This window comes from Gouania willdenowi, chromosome 19, assembly GCF_900634775.1.
Source record: "Gouania willdenowi chromosome 19, fGouWil2.1, whole genome shotgun sequence".
Classification (NCBI taxonomy): Eukaryota; Metazoa; Chordata; class Actinopteri; order Blenniiformes; family Gobiesocidae; genus Gouania; species Gouania willdenowi.
Window position 1 is genome coordinate 20,974,600 of NC_041062.1, and position 18,071 is coordinate 20,992,670.

At 37.4% G+C, this 18,071-nt stretch overlaps 1 protein-coding gene across 7 annotated transcripts in view; it reads left to right on the forward strand.

The window, feature by feature from the left end:
* exoc6 (exocyst complex component 6) overlaps positions 1 to 18,071 on the forward strand; it is a 42,993-nt gene that overhangs the window by 14,634 nt on the left and 10,288 nt on the right. For 2 of the 7 annotated variants that reach the window (XM_028475992.1, XM_028475994.1), the window contains exons 6-22: positions 128 to 181; positions 505 to 655; positions 721 to 882; positions 3,065 to 3,133; positions 3,315 to 3,398; positions 3,517 to 3,563; positions 4,748 to 4,868; positions 7,734 to 7,805; positions 7,888 to 7,985; positions 8,579 to 8,684; positions 8,765 to 8,877; positions 8,949 to 9,060; positions 9,145 to 9,279; positions 11,519 to 11,698; positions 12,258 to 12,287; positions 15,544 to 15,685; positions 17,867 to 17,940. In XM_028475992.1, the coding sequence (XP_028331793.1) occupies positions 128 to 181; positions 505 to 655; positions 721 to 882; positions 3,065 to 3,133; positions 3,315 to 3,398; positions 3,517 to 3,563; positions 4,748 to 4,868; positions 7,734 to 7,805; positions 7,888 to 7,985; positions 8,579 to 8,684; positions 8,765 to 8,877; positions 8,949 to 9,060; positions 9,145 to 9,279; positions 11,519 to 11,698; positions 12,258 to 12,287; positions 15,544 to 15,685; positions 17,867 to 17,940 (1,750 nt within the window). The remainder of the gene's footprint in view (positions 1 to 127; positions 182 to 504; positions 656 to 720; positions 883 to 3,064; positions 3,134 to 3,314; positions 3,399 to 3,516; positions 3,564 to 4,747; positions 4,869 to 7,733; positions 7,806 to 7,887; positions 7,986 to 8,578; positions 8,685 to 8,764; positions 8,878 to 8,948; positions 9,061 to 9,144; positions 9,280 to 11,518; positions 11,699 to 12,257; positions 12,288 to 15,543; positions 15,686 to 17,866; positions 17,941 to 18,071) is intronic. The other 5 variants (XM_028475995.1, XM_028475997.1, XM_028475996.1 and 2 more) reach the window with 3 other exon arrangements.

An 18,071-nucleotide genomic window follows, 5' to 3' on the forward strand; every position in this document is an offset into this window, starting at 1 on the left:
CTTACCATGACATACACCTTTAACCTCTAACTTAACCATGACAATTACTAACAGGGGTAGTAAATATTTTGGTTCAGATGCATTTTAAAACCCTAAAAGAATCTAAATTTTTCATTTGTTTCTATAGGTACTATGCTGCCCTAAAAACTATGGAGCTGCTGGAGAAGGTCTTCATCCCAAGGTTAGGTCATACCTTTCTGTTGCATTGGTGCATAAATGGGTGAATGTTACGAACCAATAACGTGGTAAAAGCAAGATATGCAAAGATCTGTTCATTTACTTACTTTGAAAATATTCAACAAAATGTGTGTATCAGCAACAGAACAGAGTTGAAATAATACAGAAATCATTTAAAATGTCAATATGTTTTTTCAAATTGATGTTGTTTTCAAAAAGTGTCCCTTCTTTAGCTGCATTATACATTTAAATTTGGTTGCAGCTACTATATTGGTCTTTGTCAATGTGAGTTTGTTGTATTAAATAATTTCCTGTTGTTCCATGTAGGGTTAGCCACTACAGGTTTTGCCAAATAATGGGTGAAAACCTGCCTCACCTGAGAAAGGAAATCAAAGAAATCTCCATGTCAGATCTTAAGGATTTCCTTGAGAGCATTCGAAAACATTCAGACAAAGTTGGAGAGACTGCCATGAGACAGGTATGGAAGTAGTTGATAGCTGTAAATAATGATGAATGTAATCAATAACTTTAGATTCCTTACAGGCGCAGCAGCGTAGAACATTTAACAGTGCAGTAGCAAAGCAGCACAATATTGGTCACTCCACCAAACCCCTGTACTCTGTGATTGGACACTCACTGTCTCACACTCCTAATGGTATGCTGATCAATGATGACACAGCTGACGAAGATGAAACTGATGATGAGGTAATGAACCCCCGTGTGATACAACGTAGGATAGATTTAACTCCATTTGTAGGTTTGTCTTTTCATAAACAAGTTAAAATATGGTACTTTTATTTCTGAAAGGAAGTTGTTTTTCAACAAAATGCTATTCTGTCACACTTAAGCCAGTAGTTTGGATACATCTTGTTTAAAGCCGTGTTTGGAATATGTCTGGAAAGAAAAACACATTATTTTTAATAGTGCAGTGTTAGATGTCAACTTCATGTAACTATTGTTAAAAAAAAAATGTTTCATTCATTTGAGTTTGTAAAAGTACGTTTTAGTAGCACTACTTATACTCCTGATTACCAATACAAGCCAAGCAAACTCAATGGGCCTTCATTGCAAAGATAGAAGCTGCTGTACCACCATCTCATCTACCCATGATGCTTAGTGGCAATTCATCGTGGCGGATCACAGACTTTATAAAGCCCATTTTTAAAAGACTATATAATGAATATTTTATAGTTTTATGTATATATTTAAAATATTATAGTGTTTATATGTTGTAGTGTATATTGTTTTATGTAATTATTCATTGTTTTTGTTTAATGCAGTGGTTCTCAAACTTTTTTTTTCTGTGCCCCCATTTTGCAGATTTAGAAATTCCCAGAGCCCCCTCGTGACCAAATAATAAAAAAAGGGTAAAAAAAAAAAAAAAAGTGCAACATTTTTTAAAAAATATAAAATTTTGACTATTTTTCTTAAAATCTCATTAAAATAACATTAAATTTGCAATCACATTTTTTAGAACAGCAATAATAAAGTGCAAAGAAAAAAAACATTCTCTAAGGTTCAGCAAGGCCATTCTAGCATCCTCCACCTTCATGCACGCCAGTTTGGGAATCACTGGTTTAATGAAACTAAAATTGCAATAACCCTGACCATCATTAGTCATATACCAACCAAAAGCGAGTGAAGAGACTAAAGCAGGATGCTGGCAGGCTGGAGTGGTAGCAACAGCCAATGATCAGACACACCTACACAGTGGACGCCCAATTAGGAGATTAGGCACACCTGAGTGAAAACAGAAGGGAGCCTAATCACTCACAACATATACAAACTGACAGGGACAAGAGCTAGACGCTAAGGAAAGATGTTAGCAAACTAAAAGCCTAACATAAAAGGACAGAACATCGTCCAACCCATGAACAACAATATGGAAATTAACTCGGTGTACCCCTAACCCCACTACTCCAATCCCAAACATTCCAAAGTTTAGAAAATGTTTTTAAAGTAGAAAGTGTCTATTTGTACAGATGCCGTATGGACTTCGTACGGACAACCCTGGTGCTATTGGTACGGTTACCGAAGTACACTTATGTAGTGTCTTAAGATGCGTTCACACCGAACGCGACTGAAGTGACTCGATTAAATTAAAATTAATGTAAATGATGCAACCTTAAGTTATCTCCCCTCAAGCGACGCGACTTGTTAATTTGAAAAGTTGAAAAATCGGAACTTTTTAAGCGACTTCAAGCGACAAATCCCTTGTCCTTCACTGTCTGTAGAGGGGAGGCTGCAGCCCCTCCCTGCGCCGTCCCACTATAGTGCAGACTTCCTCAATTTATCAGGGCAAAATTAAAACGATTACCTTCTTGAAAACCACAGTAACTACTGATCATAACACACTCTGAGTGTACTCATCCGTTAATATCTCCAGAAGTTGATCATTTAAACCGTAAAAGTGGAGCAAGAAGGAAAAGAAATTATCAACGATGAAGTGATGGAGTGACCAAAAAGCACCACTATGTGCAAACCACTCTTCAGGGGTGATTTAAGTGACTGCAGCGCTGTGGTCGCGTTCGGTGTGAACGCACCTTTAGGGTTAGGGTTAAGTTATAACCCAATATCGGAACAATTTTCAGGGTTAGGTTTAGGTTTATGTTAAGGTTTAATCTTAGTCACGTGACCTAAACTAGCCAATGACTGACCTATCACGTGACCTAAACTGGCCAAATTGTGGTGCTGCGTACGGATAGAATGTCGGTATATGGATACGGCAACCGTACGGATAGCCACTGCCTTTAAAGTATTGGGATGTTCCCAACAGGTTTCTGTGTTTTCTTGATCACTGGCTTAATACTAAATGATTAGAAGCAAAAAGAAATAAACTGAGTCCAACTGTCCTAAAACACAACCCTTTGTTGTATTTGTGTGTCAGATTCTTACAGCTCAGGATCTGGTGGACTTCTCCCCAGTCTATAGATGTCTACACATTTATGCCGTGCTGGTATGTGCTATTGACACTCATTCATTAGAAAGAATAGAAGCTCCAACAAATGCATTGAACAGCTTAAAGGAAGATCAATACACTTTTTTTCTCTTTTAGGAATATATTTAGCTTTGCAACAGCAATTCTAGACTTTATCAATATTTCAAAAGGTCAGTTTTTTCTGTGAATGTTTCTGCAGGGTGACAGAGAGACATTTGAAAACTATTACAGGAAACAAAGGAAAAAACAAGCCCGCCTCGTCCTGCAGCCACAGGCTAGCATGGTGAGCAATATACTTCACTTTTAACAAATCCACCCCACAAAAATGCACGTAACAAGCAGCAGTACCTGTTCTTTGATACAATGATTTCTGTGTGTGTGCATGTGTGCTTCATTTTTAGCATGAGACGGTGGAAGGCTACAGGAGATATTTCAACCAGATTGTAGGGTAAGATGTTGCTCTGACGTGTAATTCTCTGCCAGAGATTTTTTATTTTATTTACAAGTGATCATCAGATGCTTTTTGTTTTATTGGTTGCAAAATAAAAAAATTAATAAAAAATGTTTTGTGCTCTAAAACAGTAAGTACATACCAGAAAGGGTTCTTAACTCATTCACTGCCAGCCATTTTCAAAACGGCTACCCCCCATTTTGACTGATATTTAAAGACCCACAGAATATTTTATTCTATGACAATCTAAAACCAGATTCTGAAATATTAGAGTCTCTAATTTCATTAGAAAAATGATTGAAATAATTTAGTTTCTAACTTGTTTCGTTCTTCCGTAATCAGCAGTTGAATAGAGGCAAGTTTCACACAAATCGCCAATTCTGACAAAAAGCTGAGAAAACAGGCTTTTTCTGAAAAAAACTGTCAGTGACTTTGAAACTAATTTTTTTTTGCTTTAGGGACACCTCAACATTGGTTTCCTTCTATAAAACAACACTGAGACTGGGCTTTTGATGGAATGAAATATTATTATTTTGTTATCTGGGTCAGAATTTAATGGATTTCTTACTGTTTTTGGCCTTGCTCCAAGTCTCTCCCACCCTCCGTCAGCCCACACGCCATTTCCTCCTCCGCAGAGTGGACCCACTTGCCCCGTTTTTTTGATCGTTTTGTCTCACGATTGCAACACTCTCAATAGTCCAGGTAGTTTCACACATGCTCTGGTCGAGTGCGCGCTGCTGGGAGCTTCACCGACTTCCCTCGTAGCGGCATTTTCTGCTTCGTCCCTGTGTGTGCCTCCTCATCAATGGTGTTAATCATGGCTGATCTCTCATCCAAAGGTGCGCTGCTGCTACCTAAAAGCCTCCAGTTGGTCACCACACTATAGTACAAGCCTGATATTCAGAGGAGAACTCCATCACACTGTCTCCTAGCAACCCCAGCTAAAAAACACTGTTGACGCATATATGCGTCAATGGCAGTAAGCGTTTCGATATGAAATGGCGCACGTATGCGTCAATGGCAGTGAGTGAGTTAAAGGCTTCCAGATACTCTTTAAATATAGTGTGTCTGTAGAGTTCTTTTTATATTCTGTAGTATAGAATACATAGAGGATAAGCAGAGACTCTCTCTGGAGATGTTTGACTGTGTTAGTGTTTATTTTTCTGTCTGTGTGCTATCAGCTTCTTTGTGGTAGAAGACCATATACTCCACGCCACGCAGGGACTGGTGACCAGAGCATTTACAAGTGAGCTTTGGAACATGGCTCTGTCCAAGATCATTGCTGTACTTCGTACACACTCAGTAAGTGTCCGCGTACACACACACACATAAAACCTACTCTTTGCAGTAGTGGTAATAGACATTGAAAAACATGAATAATTTCACATTTAATTAACAGGAATTTTGTTGACCATGACATTTTTTCTTGTTTCTGATTTGAGTTGTTGTTTAAAACCTACCTATTGGTAATCAGATTTCTTGATAATAGTTGCAGTGGATCCAAATACAATTTTTTTTTGAGAGTTTGAGTCTTAAATCTTTCTCCACGCAAAGTCTTGTTCTCGATTTTATTTTCACGTTTGTCAAAGCTGTTCATGTACTTTCACACAAGTCTGTGCTAGCAAAGGGCATCGAGCACATTTAGCTAGCTCTCGTCATATTTGGGCGTTTTTGATGAGATTGTCTAGTCACCACTGGCAATGCATGGAGGCTCCTGACTGCTGCTGTATTTATAATCTAGTTTCCAAAGTTGTCACGCTGTTTTTGAATTTTTTTACATAAAATGACAAAAAACAAAAACAAAAAAACCGACAACAACCACTTAAACAAACAGAATAGCTCTAAACTGTTGATAAAATTACATAAAATCACAGGAAAATACAGAAAACAACAACAAAAATACACAAAATTAAAACACAAAAAAATAACAAACACAATATGACTAAAAACCAAGAAAGCATCAAAACCACAAGCAATGGCAAAAACCAAAAAAATGACATTTCTCGTGATAATGCTCTGATTGGTGATTTCTCTAAATGCTGACATGAATGTTGATAAAGTGGCCCTCGGATCATGCAATCACATTTGAGAGGCCCCTGCTTTGACATACAGTAGTTGCCCATCCCTGATCTAGTGCAATCTTTTTGTGACAAAGATGCATGTTTTTTCTTGCAAAAAATGTCTTTAGTATTAGTGACCATCACCAGCCCTCTCTAAGGAAGGGGATGATGAACTTTATTAGGGGTAAATGTGTAAAAAGAGAGGGCAGTGCTACACATGAGTGAGGCTAGTGGGGACAGTTAGTATTCCTGTTAGTAATAGTGTTGGTATGATGTGCAGTGGAGTTAAATCTGCTGTGCCAGTGTAATGACATATTTGTGTAGAGAGAATTATTTACTTCTATACTATGAAGATAAGTCTGAACAGAGGGAGTAGATTTATGACCGAGTTATTAGCCAGGAGCAAACATTTCTATGTTTGGCCCAAAAATGGCACACAGTGTTTAGTAAGAGGATCAACAAAAAACTTTTTTAATGGGTTGTGAAAATAACAAGGGTGTTCTTAATTTATTTATTTGTTTAAAGCCTTTTATTAGTCAGTAAAAGAAATGGGTCATATACACATACATCTGTGATAAGCAACTGGAGGCCCGAGGGCCACATGCGGCCCTCAGTCTATTTTTATGCGGCCCCCAAAGTAAATGTACAAAATGACAGAAAAATACACAAAATAAAAGCTACAAATCATTACAAATGCTACATGGCAGGAAAATACACACAGAGTGACTACAAATAAACAAAACAACAAAAATAATACACATAATTACTCAGAAAATTTTACAAAATTACAGAAAATGACAACAAAAATACAAGAAAAACACAAAAAATTACTCCACAAATCCACAGTACTAACAAAAACAGAAATCCACAAAAAAAAATACTCAAAAGAATGCAAAATGACAAAAATACACAATAAGACTCCAAAGGACAACAGAAATGCGCAAAATTACTATGAAAACTCTTTGTTTTTTCCTGTATTATTGCTCCGATCGCTCATTATTCTAAATGCTGACATAAATATTGATCATGTGGCCCTTCGATCAAACAAACACATTTTTGTGTGATAAAAGTTGCCCACCTCTGACATACATCATTACCCACATTTTATTGTCAACCCACAAAGAATAAATAAGAACATGAAGAGTAAAGTTAAGACTAAGGTGCACAATAGGGAAATAAAAATGTGATACATTTTGTTAAAGGTTTAGACAATCTTTCCCTTAAAAAAAGTTAAGTCTAAATGTAACTGAACATTTTAAGAATAAAACATACAATAGTGACTTGTGTATAATGTTAAAGGCTTTGTTTTTCCTTTACAGTCCATGTTTTTGCTGACAACTTGTTGTTGCTTACACAACTGTTGGTGTGTGTAAATGTGAGTCTGAGTAAACCAACATATGCTGAGTGTGTGTAGTGCTGGGTTGTGTTTATTTACCGTACTCTGGTGGTTTACACACTGCTTCGTGCGTCTGAGTCTTTGTGGTTGTGTTGATCATTGTGTAAACACTAAGCGTTGTGGCCTATCAGGTACAGCTGTCATTACACTGCGTATTTATTCTGCTCATTTATGGCTTTATTTTACACATATTTACTTAAGGTCTGTGTTAACACGTGCACAAACATTGCTGCGCATGCACTGCTAATAGGCGTGGAGCGTCTATGAACACCACACAATCAGGAAAGCATCTGTCAAGCACAGAATTTAACACGGACGACCCATTAGGTGTGTTTGCCTTATGATGAAGGTGTAATGTGCTGCCGTGTAGAGCGGATGTGCGTATTCAAGTATGTTGCTGCACCAAACTGACATTGTTGTGTGTGTTTTAGTAAAGAAATAAATAATATAGTTAACCAGGGAAGTCAAAATTATCCCCAATTAAAAATGTCTTATTTGGGCTATTGTTATTCATAGTAAAAATATTTTTAATCAATGTTAGGCTCTTTTCTGATAAATTGGGTGTTTGGTTTGTGACTCTTCCTCATCTGAATTACTGTGTTGTAAAACAATAAGAGTTCTAATTTCATACTTTAAAGTTTTAACAAAAGCTTTTTTCTGTTTACTATGTTCTTTTTCTGTATCTATAATTATTATTTCTTTGTCCCTCAGTCATATTGTGATGACCCTGACTTAGTCCTGGAGCTGAAGAATCTTATTGTCATCTTTGCTGACACGCTGCAGGTGAGCCAGATGCTTCTTTCTTTCGTGTTCTGATGTTAATATTAATGAGCCCCAGGCTAACACAACATAAAATTATTTCCAGGACTATGGATTCACGGTGAACAGGCTGTTTGACCTGTTGTTTGAGGTCAGAGACCAGTACAATGAAACACTGCTGAAGAAATGGGCTGTTGTGTTCAGGTAAGCACCCCTGCTCTGTTTTAGCTTTAAAGGGTAAGTTCACCCCTGCTTTCTGCTGAGCTGCTACTAGGAGGGAAATTTAAAAAGCCACGCACATTTCCCCACTGCGGGATGAATAAAGAACGTCTATCTATCTATCTATCTATCTATCTATCTATCTATCTATCTATCTATCTATCTATCTATCTATCTGCTGTAATTCATCTATTTTTTATTAGCTTCCTCTACTAACACTCATTTAAATAAGGGCGGTCTGCACCAGTTCTGCACGTGCACTAATCATTGCTGCAATCTTCGTGAATTCTGTGCAGCAGGTGAAGAAACTGCGTCACTAAAGGATTTAGAGAAGCAACTGGATTACCACCCTTTATTCCAGATCTTAGTGAATCGGCCCCTCAATGTTTTTAACTGTGTTAGCTACAGTTAAGGATTAGAATTAATGGAGGAAAAGAACAACAACAAAAGCCTGACTATTAAGTTTGTAAACAATCCCAAATACAACTGTTTGTTGGGTTTTATTAGAAACAGAAATGTGCAGGGTTTTTTTTAAAGTTGAAATGATGAACTAACATTAAAGATCATTTTTTTAACAGGGAGATCTTTGAGTTGGACAACTACAGTCCTATTCCAGTGGACACGGAGGAGGAGTATAACTTGGTAGTCAGCCGCTTTCCCTTTCATGACACTGATATTGAGAAGGTAAGATGTTCACATGTTGGTATAGTCATTTGTACATGTTTAAACATTTGTGTGTGTGTTTTTACACTCGTGCATGGAAGCAGCAGGACTTTCCTAAGAAGCTGCCAATGTCCCAGTCGGTTCCTCAGATCTACACACAGGTCAAAGAGTTCATTTACGCAAGTCTCAAGTTTTCTGAGTCACTACATCGCAGGTAGGTGACCAAACAGTCACAGCAGATGGAATAGATATTCAAACATGCTGAGCTTGAACTCCCATATCCAGTTCTACAGAGATTGATGACATGCTGAGGAAATCAACCAACCTCCTGCTAACCAGAACTCTCAACAGCTGTCTGCAAAATCTTATCAAGAAACCTCATATAGGATTGACTGAGGTATAAAACAATAAATAAATAAATTACTCATAGAAATACGCTCAGAAGAATTAGAGCTTCGAAACTGTTGCTTTCCTTGTGCAGTTGGTGCAGATCATTATCAACACGACCCACCTGGAGCAGGCATGCAAGTATCTGGAGGAGTTCATTACAAACATCACCAATGTGTCGCCAGAAACAGTTCACACCACCAGACTGTACGGGCTGTCCACGTTTAAGGTAACAAAAACAAAACAAAAATTTACGATTGCACACAAAAAACACTGACATCTTTTAAGAAAGTGAAATTTAGAGATGAGTGGTTGAGGTAAAACATTAAACCAGACAGGAAACTTCTTTTTGTGGGTGGTTGAGTTACAGACATCCTTTCATTCTGTCTGATGTTTTTTTTTTCTGCAGTGTGTTTTAAAAGGATCCTCTACTGTTTTTACAAATGTGGCCTAAAACCTTTGAAATATCCTTATTAGAAGATCCATGCCTAACAAAAGGCATTATTTTGCACCATATTTGTTTTATTAACTTTTAAAACTTTGACTACTTTACCCTGTGCGGCGCCATGTTGAAATGGCGATGTTGGTGATGTGATCATCCCCTTTTAGTTCATCGAGTTCAATAGCAGTGATGCATTCAGGATCATTTAGCAGCTTTTTCAGGCAAAATGACAACTTTACAACTTGGGTTGCTCTAAAAATCAGTAAAAGTTTAAAAAAAAAAAAGTAAATGTAAACCTCGTTTGTTTACCAAAATTTGATAAACAAAATCTGTGAGCCGAAAAAATCTGTGACCACAGGGCGCGACAGTTCCATCTCTGCTGTTTCATAGATGCCATGAAGAAGAGAAGAAGAACAAAAAATTCAGACTTAAATCATTAAACTATACCTTCAACCATTTCTGACAAGAACACCGGTTCTTTGCAGCAGACAGATTCATCTTGGGTCGGCATTAATGAGCAGCAGTCGATCCTGGTTGCCTGTATTTACATGCACGGAGCTCTTCTTCTCGCGTCCTTTTATTTGACTTAAACCCTGGACATACTTACTCTGGGTTTGACCTTTTTCTACTCAATAGGAATATAAAGACTGTAATGAAAAAAAACATAAATGTGACCAATTTTTCCTATTTAAAGGAGCATAGGGCAGGATCTAGAAACTAGACTCCATAGTGACACTACGGTGGTTAGTGTAACTGCAGCCATCAGCCAAGCCGCTGCGGCGCGTATCATCTGTTTAGCACCGGAGCACGGCTAATTAGATACTGTAACTAGAGGATGGATATGGATACTCGACAGAAGCCCGACGGGTCGGGTTCAGGCACATAGTGTTGTTTAAGCACAGCGTTCTTCCTTTTCTGCTACAGCTGCTAAAGAATGCAGCTTTAACCGTAACAGTGAGAGCAGGATCCATGGTGCAGAGAGAATGGAGTAGAGGAGGACAATTCTAAAGGAATACACCGTTGAAACTTTCCTTTTTCTGCACAATAATGTGGATTATCCTTATCTTTGATACATGGATTATGTAAATAGAGCTGATGGGTCTCTTGCGTGCACTGAGCCCCTGTTTGTCTCACTGTTTTTTACCCGTGCGTTGATCTGATGTTGACATTAACAGTTGTTTGTTAATAAAATCTGTCCTAACCACTTATAATTTTTTTAAGAAAAATGAGGTTTTCACTGCACTCCAACTGTGACACGGTTATTTATTTACTCGCCGTTCGTGTGACTGTTTACTGCAAGACCTGTGCACATGCCTTTCCATACATCTGTGGAACTAAACAGTAGTTTAGTCCACTGTGCTTGTCTTCTTTCTGTTTCCAAGTCATCTTCTTCTCATTCTTCTTTATTTCTGGTAGTGGGCCGCCTCTCCAAGCCGTCAAGAACGTGCAATAGCGTAGTTTGACGTCACCATCAGGGTCATTTGACTTCACTTCCGCAGAACTGCCTTCAACAATCTGTTGAAGGCAATAAGGAGAAATGTGTGGGCTCATTCTCTTTGGTTGTGAGCGCTTCATAAAACATTAGCATTAAAAGACTTGAAATGTAGGTTTATTTTTTCACAAATCCTGCCCTATGCTCCTTTAAAGTGCAAAAAGTGCAACCCTGCTAATAGAACGCAAAAACAGAGACTGACAAATGCCAGTTTGAATATTAAAACCAAATCATGTCTAATAAATATTACTGTGTGCACGATCTTTGCATAACAACTTTTTAAAACATCAAACAGATTTAAGATGTGGACATGAGCTCTTAGCGCTGCAGTGAAGGAGGCTGTGCAAGGTCCTCTCACTGCCATAACAAATATATGATTCCACCGAAATGCACAAAAAGCAACATCAAAATGATAAATTTAATGTTAAGATGGACATATTGTAAATATTTTTATGGAAGCGCTATTTAGGGTGTGTTACATAAGAATTGTACGTCTTGCACTCACTTTCATACCTGTTTACCCATTGCCATCAGGATGCTCGGCACTCCGCAGAGGGAGAGATTTATACCAAACTGAACCAGAAGATCGATGAGTTCATCCAGCTAGCAGACTATGAATGGGGCATGTCAGAGTCCGATGGTCGAGCTTCTGGATACCTCATGGACCTCATCAACTTCCTGCGCTCAACTTTCCAAGTCTTTACACATCTTCCGGTAAGTTTGAGTTTTCACACACAAAAGTTGGATTTGGTCTCACAAAGTTGTAGGACATTGTGTTTTTGTTTACTTTAGTTTTTCATGCATGTGTGTATGGTTATGTTGTTTAATTAGCAATGCTTTTTTTCTATTTATTTGTTATCTTAGATGAATTTTAATGCATTGGAATGGTCACATTTGTGGATCTGTCATCTTGGTTATTTTTCGCCCATGCATTGTACTTGGTAGCAAACACTTAAAAAAAGCTCATTTGGGAATTTGGAAGTTTAAAGAAGTTTGGCAGAAAAATGTCACACCTACATTTTTGTTCTGTTGTCTCGTTGGTGAGTTTTTTGTTCTTGGATCTTCCGGAATGCCTCCTGTCCACAAACCTAATCTTGTGCACACACTAACTCATTTATTTGTCATGTTGTTTGTTTTCTTATCAAGCATGCCCAATTGATCTAGTTGAATTTACCTCCTCCTTTTCATTTGTGACCACATTTATTTTCCTGTCCTTCCCTTCTTTCCCTCTCCTGCTTCAATTTTTTTTGTTGGTTTTGTGTTCTCTGCTCAGAATAACAACAATGACCATGCTTCAATGTCGGTAAGTATTTCTGTCTGGATTTTGTAATTCTTTACAGCCTTTTTGAGGGGACAATAGAAAATGCATGCGTCTGGTCAGGTGCTTCCAGTTAGAAAGAACCAGATCATTTTGATCTCTGCCTAAAGTGGAGACCATAAATTAGGGTTCTTCTATGAGCTTGGCTTTTCAAATGGTTGCCACATGGTAGACACAAGCATTAAGAATTATCCCCAGTACCGAGACCAGGCATGGGCAAACACACACACGTGTGTATATATATGGGCCTCAGGGCCACATATATATATATATATATAAAGCTGAACCACCGCCTTACTGTGTGATCAAACAAAAAACACACAGCCGATCTCAAAAAAATGGAACACAATCTCTTCTGTGCTCAAATACTTTAGATATTTCCTTACCTACTTTTTTGTTATTTAATTATGTATTTAATTTACCTTTTATTTAACAGGTTAATCATTGATAATTCTCATTTGTAATGATGACTTGGCCAAGTGGGAGGAAATATGTAACGAAAACACTTAAGGAATGCAGTAACAAAAAGAAAATGAAATAAAAGTTAAAAAAAAAACAAGGATTTTCATAAAAGACAAAAAATTAATTGTGAGGATGTCAAAAACACATACACTGACAAGAAATATTTTTCTTTCCCATAGCATTAAAAGTAAAGGGTGAAGTGAAACGTTTTAGTGTTTTTTAAACTGGTTCCAGCCATGGGAGACCAAAGGAGGTGCAGGCTTTAGGGTCATCCACTGTGATTATTCTAACAGAGTGTAGATCACGTTTACTGGTAGTGGTCAGTTATCAAGAGAGTACAGATCTTAGTGATAAATGGGCCATCGCTGTCCATCCCTGTTGCTCACACTGCTCAAATCTGCCGATGAAGTAACAGGCCCGTCATTTTGATCCATTAAAAACATTGATCTTGAGCTGCTGCGTCAACAAAGAAAGCAGTTTGCAGCACAGAAATCTGTGCGACTGGTGGCCTGAGCGGGGTCTGGTGTGGTGCTGTGTCACACATCAGGCAGCTGCTCAGCACTGTTTCTGGGCTGACACTTCCGTCAATGTTCTGGTGAGAGTGGTAGATGTTGGTCTAAACCACAGAGCCTCATCTGTGAAGCACAGAGGGAGTTAGAGCACTGAGAGGAGCGCACATCTGCAGCGCACGTCTGCAGCGCAGCCAGAGAAAGGAATACACAGTTACCAAGTGTGACGAGACACAGGCTATTTAACTTTTCAGTATACCTCACACACAGTTCACACTGCTGTTAATATAGACCAAAGTTTCCCAAATGGGGGTACGTGTACCCCTAGGGATACGCAATGGCATTACAGGGGGTACGAAAGTGAGAGAGAGAGAGAGAGAGAAAAAAAAATTAGCAAATGAAAGCATTTAAAATGTTCGTTTTTAGTTAAAAATGATAATCACACTAAATATTACCAGCAACTCACAAAACAACAACAAAAACACACAAAATAAGAGAAAAATATACTGAATAATAAATAAAAAAAACAACAACAAAATATGCAAAATGACACCAATAACACACTCACTAAAACACTTACTATTAGCAGCAACACACAAAATGACAACAAAGACACACTAAATGAGAGAAAAATCACAAAATCACTACAAAATACACAAATATTACAGAGAAACATAAAAAACGACATAAGAATTAAGCAAACGACACACACACACACACACACACAGACAGACAGAGTAATTTAAATAATACCACAACACAAAAACGATAACAACAAGACATAAAAGATATACTGAATAATAAAAAGAACAGACAATCAACAACAAAAAACACAAAATAATGATAAAAATGATCTTGATTAGAACATGAACTGAAAATACAAAGGTCAATCTTGGTCCCAAATAAGGAGGGAGATGACCAGAAATGATAAAAACTATAGAAATAATTATATTTAGGAAGCACTAAATGCTTTCATTCACTTATTTACAAAATGAGATTCTTTAAAATGTGTGTTATCACTCATTTATTCCATTGTTACGCTCTATAGTTGTTTTTTCATCGTATTCTGAGCAAAATGTTGTAGTCGGACAAAAGGGGAACTTGGATTCAGTTTTCTTTCAGTTGGCTCCATTATTAAAGCTTTTTTGTTCCACTTAACAAAAGCTAAAATTTTCACGACTGTGTACCTGGTGTCACACTAAGCACTGTTCACATGTATTTTTCACACCAACCTGCATTAAATGTAACACCAACCTGCATTTCTCCCACCTGGTGAAACAGAGCAGGAGAGATGGAGATGAGCTTTGAAAGTACTAACACCTTTAAAATACATCCTAGAAAGAGTATAATGACTACAGAGAAGCATAAGGATTGTGAGAAATGTAGGATTTCACTGTAAACTACTATGTGGCAGTAGGAAAGCCCTTAGTGTGGACATTCCTGTGTATGTTTGTGCCTTTACTCTGCACTTTAACTGTTGACCCTGCTGCCCCCTGGAATGAGGCTGCGTATCCCGTGTCTAAAACATCCGTTAGATGCATTATAACTGCTAAACTTTTTAAAACACTAAACACTGCAACACAACATCCACAATTCACCGTGTCCACTTATGACTTCTGCCAAATTTATAAACCTTATTGAGCTGTGCAGTAATGTACATTGCATATAGTACATGTTTGTATCTTATTCTATTCTATTGTATTTTATTCAGTATTTAATGATCTATTTAATACTGTTTTGTTCATACCATGTAATGTTAAATGACAATAAAGGAGGTCTGAGTCTGAGACGATGACCTTGCTGACTGTGTAGGCAGAGCCAGTTTTATGCTTTGTGCAGTTTTTTATCAACATAATGTGTCAGACTACATCTGAATGTTTAGCCTCATTAACATTATTTCAAAACTTCCTCAAATTTAAATTATTATTTTTTTAACTGGAAGAGATTTGCTAGTGCTATAAGCTTTTATTTCAACGCTTTCTTGCTTGTGTGTGGATGTGCTGTATAATCAGTCTTTGTTGAAGTTAATCTGAACATTTATTTTGTCTCACTTTCTTCACATCCTTTTGATTTTATTTTTATTCCAAACGTTCCTTCCGGCTGCTTGTCATATCCATTGAATTCCATTTGTGTGTTTTTATCTTTTTTAAACTCATGTCAAATGGCCTTATTTACTTTTATTTTATGTATTTATTTTGTTTTTGAATTATTTTACATCTTTGTATTCTATGTCCTCTGCACCTCCCTTCTTTCACTCTCTCTGTGCTCAGGGAAAAGTAGCACAGACTGCATGTATGTCTGCCTGCAAACATCTGGCCACCTCACTGATGCAGATGCTGTTGGACACAGAACTCAAACAAATCAGCATGGGAGCCATTCAGCAATTCAATTTGGACGTTATTCAATGTGAACGTGAGTATAAATTCTTACGTTTTCTCTTTACTTCATTAATAATCACAGTATTTGTTTAAATTACATTAATTCACTATATTATGGCCATTGACAAGTGAAATCATTATTTTAACACCTTTATGTGTCATTATTGTCATTTCACAAATGGCCCACGCACTTCGGACTCAAAAAATTCTAAAATTTTCACCAATTTTTCCGTAATTATTCAATAGTCACACATTCATAGTAATACAGCTCGATCTAGTCTCTCAGATAAAACAAAAACTTCTGCTATACTGTACATCCTATCTGGTGGACATGCCAGCCCTTCAAAATTGGAAAAAGGTTTTTCAGGGTTTGGGGCTGAAACATGTTTGGGCCTTCAGTAAACAACTTAGCATATGCCTCAGCTGCCTGTAATTTTATCAGCTTTGAGTTATGTACATAGACTGTTCACATCACTAATGATTAGTCACATATATGTATTAGTTCTTGGGTGACAGAATCTCGAAATCCGACTTAATTTTTATTTTCGACCCCAATTTTGGATTATTTCACCACTTTTCAATATTGAAAATCCTTTACATGAGGCCATTGTAGCTTGCCTCTGTGTCTTACAATCATTTATTGCTTTTTCTAATTTTGAAGGGCTGGCATAGGGTGGAGTAGGTGGAGCTGTTCTACATTACCAAATTTCAGTTTCCTATGTAGCGTAGTTCCTGGGATATCGGAAGCTGAAAATGGAAGAAAAATAAGGACGCATCTAAATCGACACATACGCTATATCAGCGTATGTGTCGATTACCCCCAAATTGTCCATATCTCAAAAAGTATTAATCTATAAAAATGTACAGTGTGCCAATTGAATTATTAACTCATTCAGTGCCAGCCGTTTTTGAGCATTTTGGCTGATTTTAAAGACCCACAGAATATTTTCTACAATGACTATCTGAAATCTGACTATCTGAAATCTGACTATCTGAAATCTGACTATCTGAAATCTGACTATCTGAAATCTGACTATCTGAAATCTGACGTTCTGATTCTGGCTTGTTTCGTTCTTTTGTAATCAGCCGTTGAATAGAGCAAGTTTTACACAAATCTTCAGTTTCAGAGCTGAGAAAAAAGCCTTTTTGTAAAAAAAAAACCCTGTCAGTGACTTTAAAGCTTTTTTTTGCTTTAGTGACAACTCTAACATCTGAACATCATTTCCTTATATAAAACTAAAAAAAAAAACACAGACCGGGCTTTTGATGTCAAAATTATTATTATTTACCTATCTGGGTCAGAGCTGAATAGATTTCTTACTGTATTTTGGCGTTCTTCCAACTTTCTCTCCCGTCAGTCTGCACACACATATATTCCTCTTCCTCCCGGACATGCAGAGGGTCACTGCTTACCCCGTTTTTTTATGGTTTTATCTCACAATCGCCACACTATCCATGAGTTTCGCACTTGCTCTGGTCGGAGTGTCCGCTGCTGTGCGCTGCTGGGAACGTCAGCTCTGCACGTAGCGCCATTTTCTGTCTCGTAAACTCCTTTCCTCTCTCCCTCTTAGCTCCGCTGAGCATGGATGATCTCTCATCCAAAGGTGCGCTGCTACCTCCTACATGTCACCTATTATTTTGCTATCTGGCTCACAGGCTGGGGGTATTTTGTACCCACCTCCACAGCCGTGACTTATGCATTGTGCCCGTGTACCCATTCTAAGTCTATGGAAAATGTAGATCAGACGTGCAGGCGCAGGATACACGTTCGTTTACGCGTTCGTTGGACTGGTGCACATGAATTTAAAAGTGATCCACCCCCCATAGCGTGTGCGTGTGCATGAATGAAGCATTGGAAAATGAAAAAATGTAACACCAAAAAATAACATAGATTATAGATAGTAATGAAAAAAATGTTCACACCTTAAAATCTTTCCAAATCTATTTGCACCTTCAAAGGTTCCTATGAATGTATTGTGTTGTTATTGGTATGAAATGACTTGTTTGTATTATAGTACAATGAAAATTAAAATGCAAATGTCACAACTTTAAAATCCACAGCTAAACAATGTAATGTATAAATTAATAATCAAATAATTAATCTTTTTTTTTTGATTGAATAAAATAAATACACAGTCATTGGTTGGAAATTAGATCTAATATCCCAATTTACCTTTAAATTTCAATAGAATTATTTCTGTTATTTTCCTTTTAGTGTTTGCCAGCTCCGAGCCGGTGCCTGGTTTCCAAGGAGATACACTACAGCTGGCCTTTATCGATCTGCGACAGGTATGTGAGTGATCAACTACCACATTGATTAACAGATAGATTACAAGACTTTTTTTTTTTTCCTTTACTTCAATTGCTTTCTATTTATATAGAATACATTATGGAACAGTCAACAACTGAAGCTTATATCA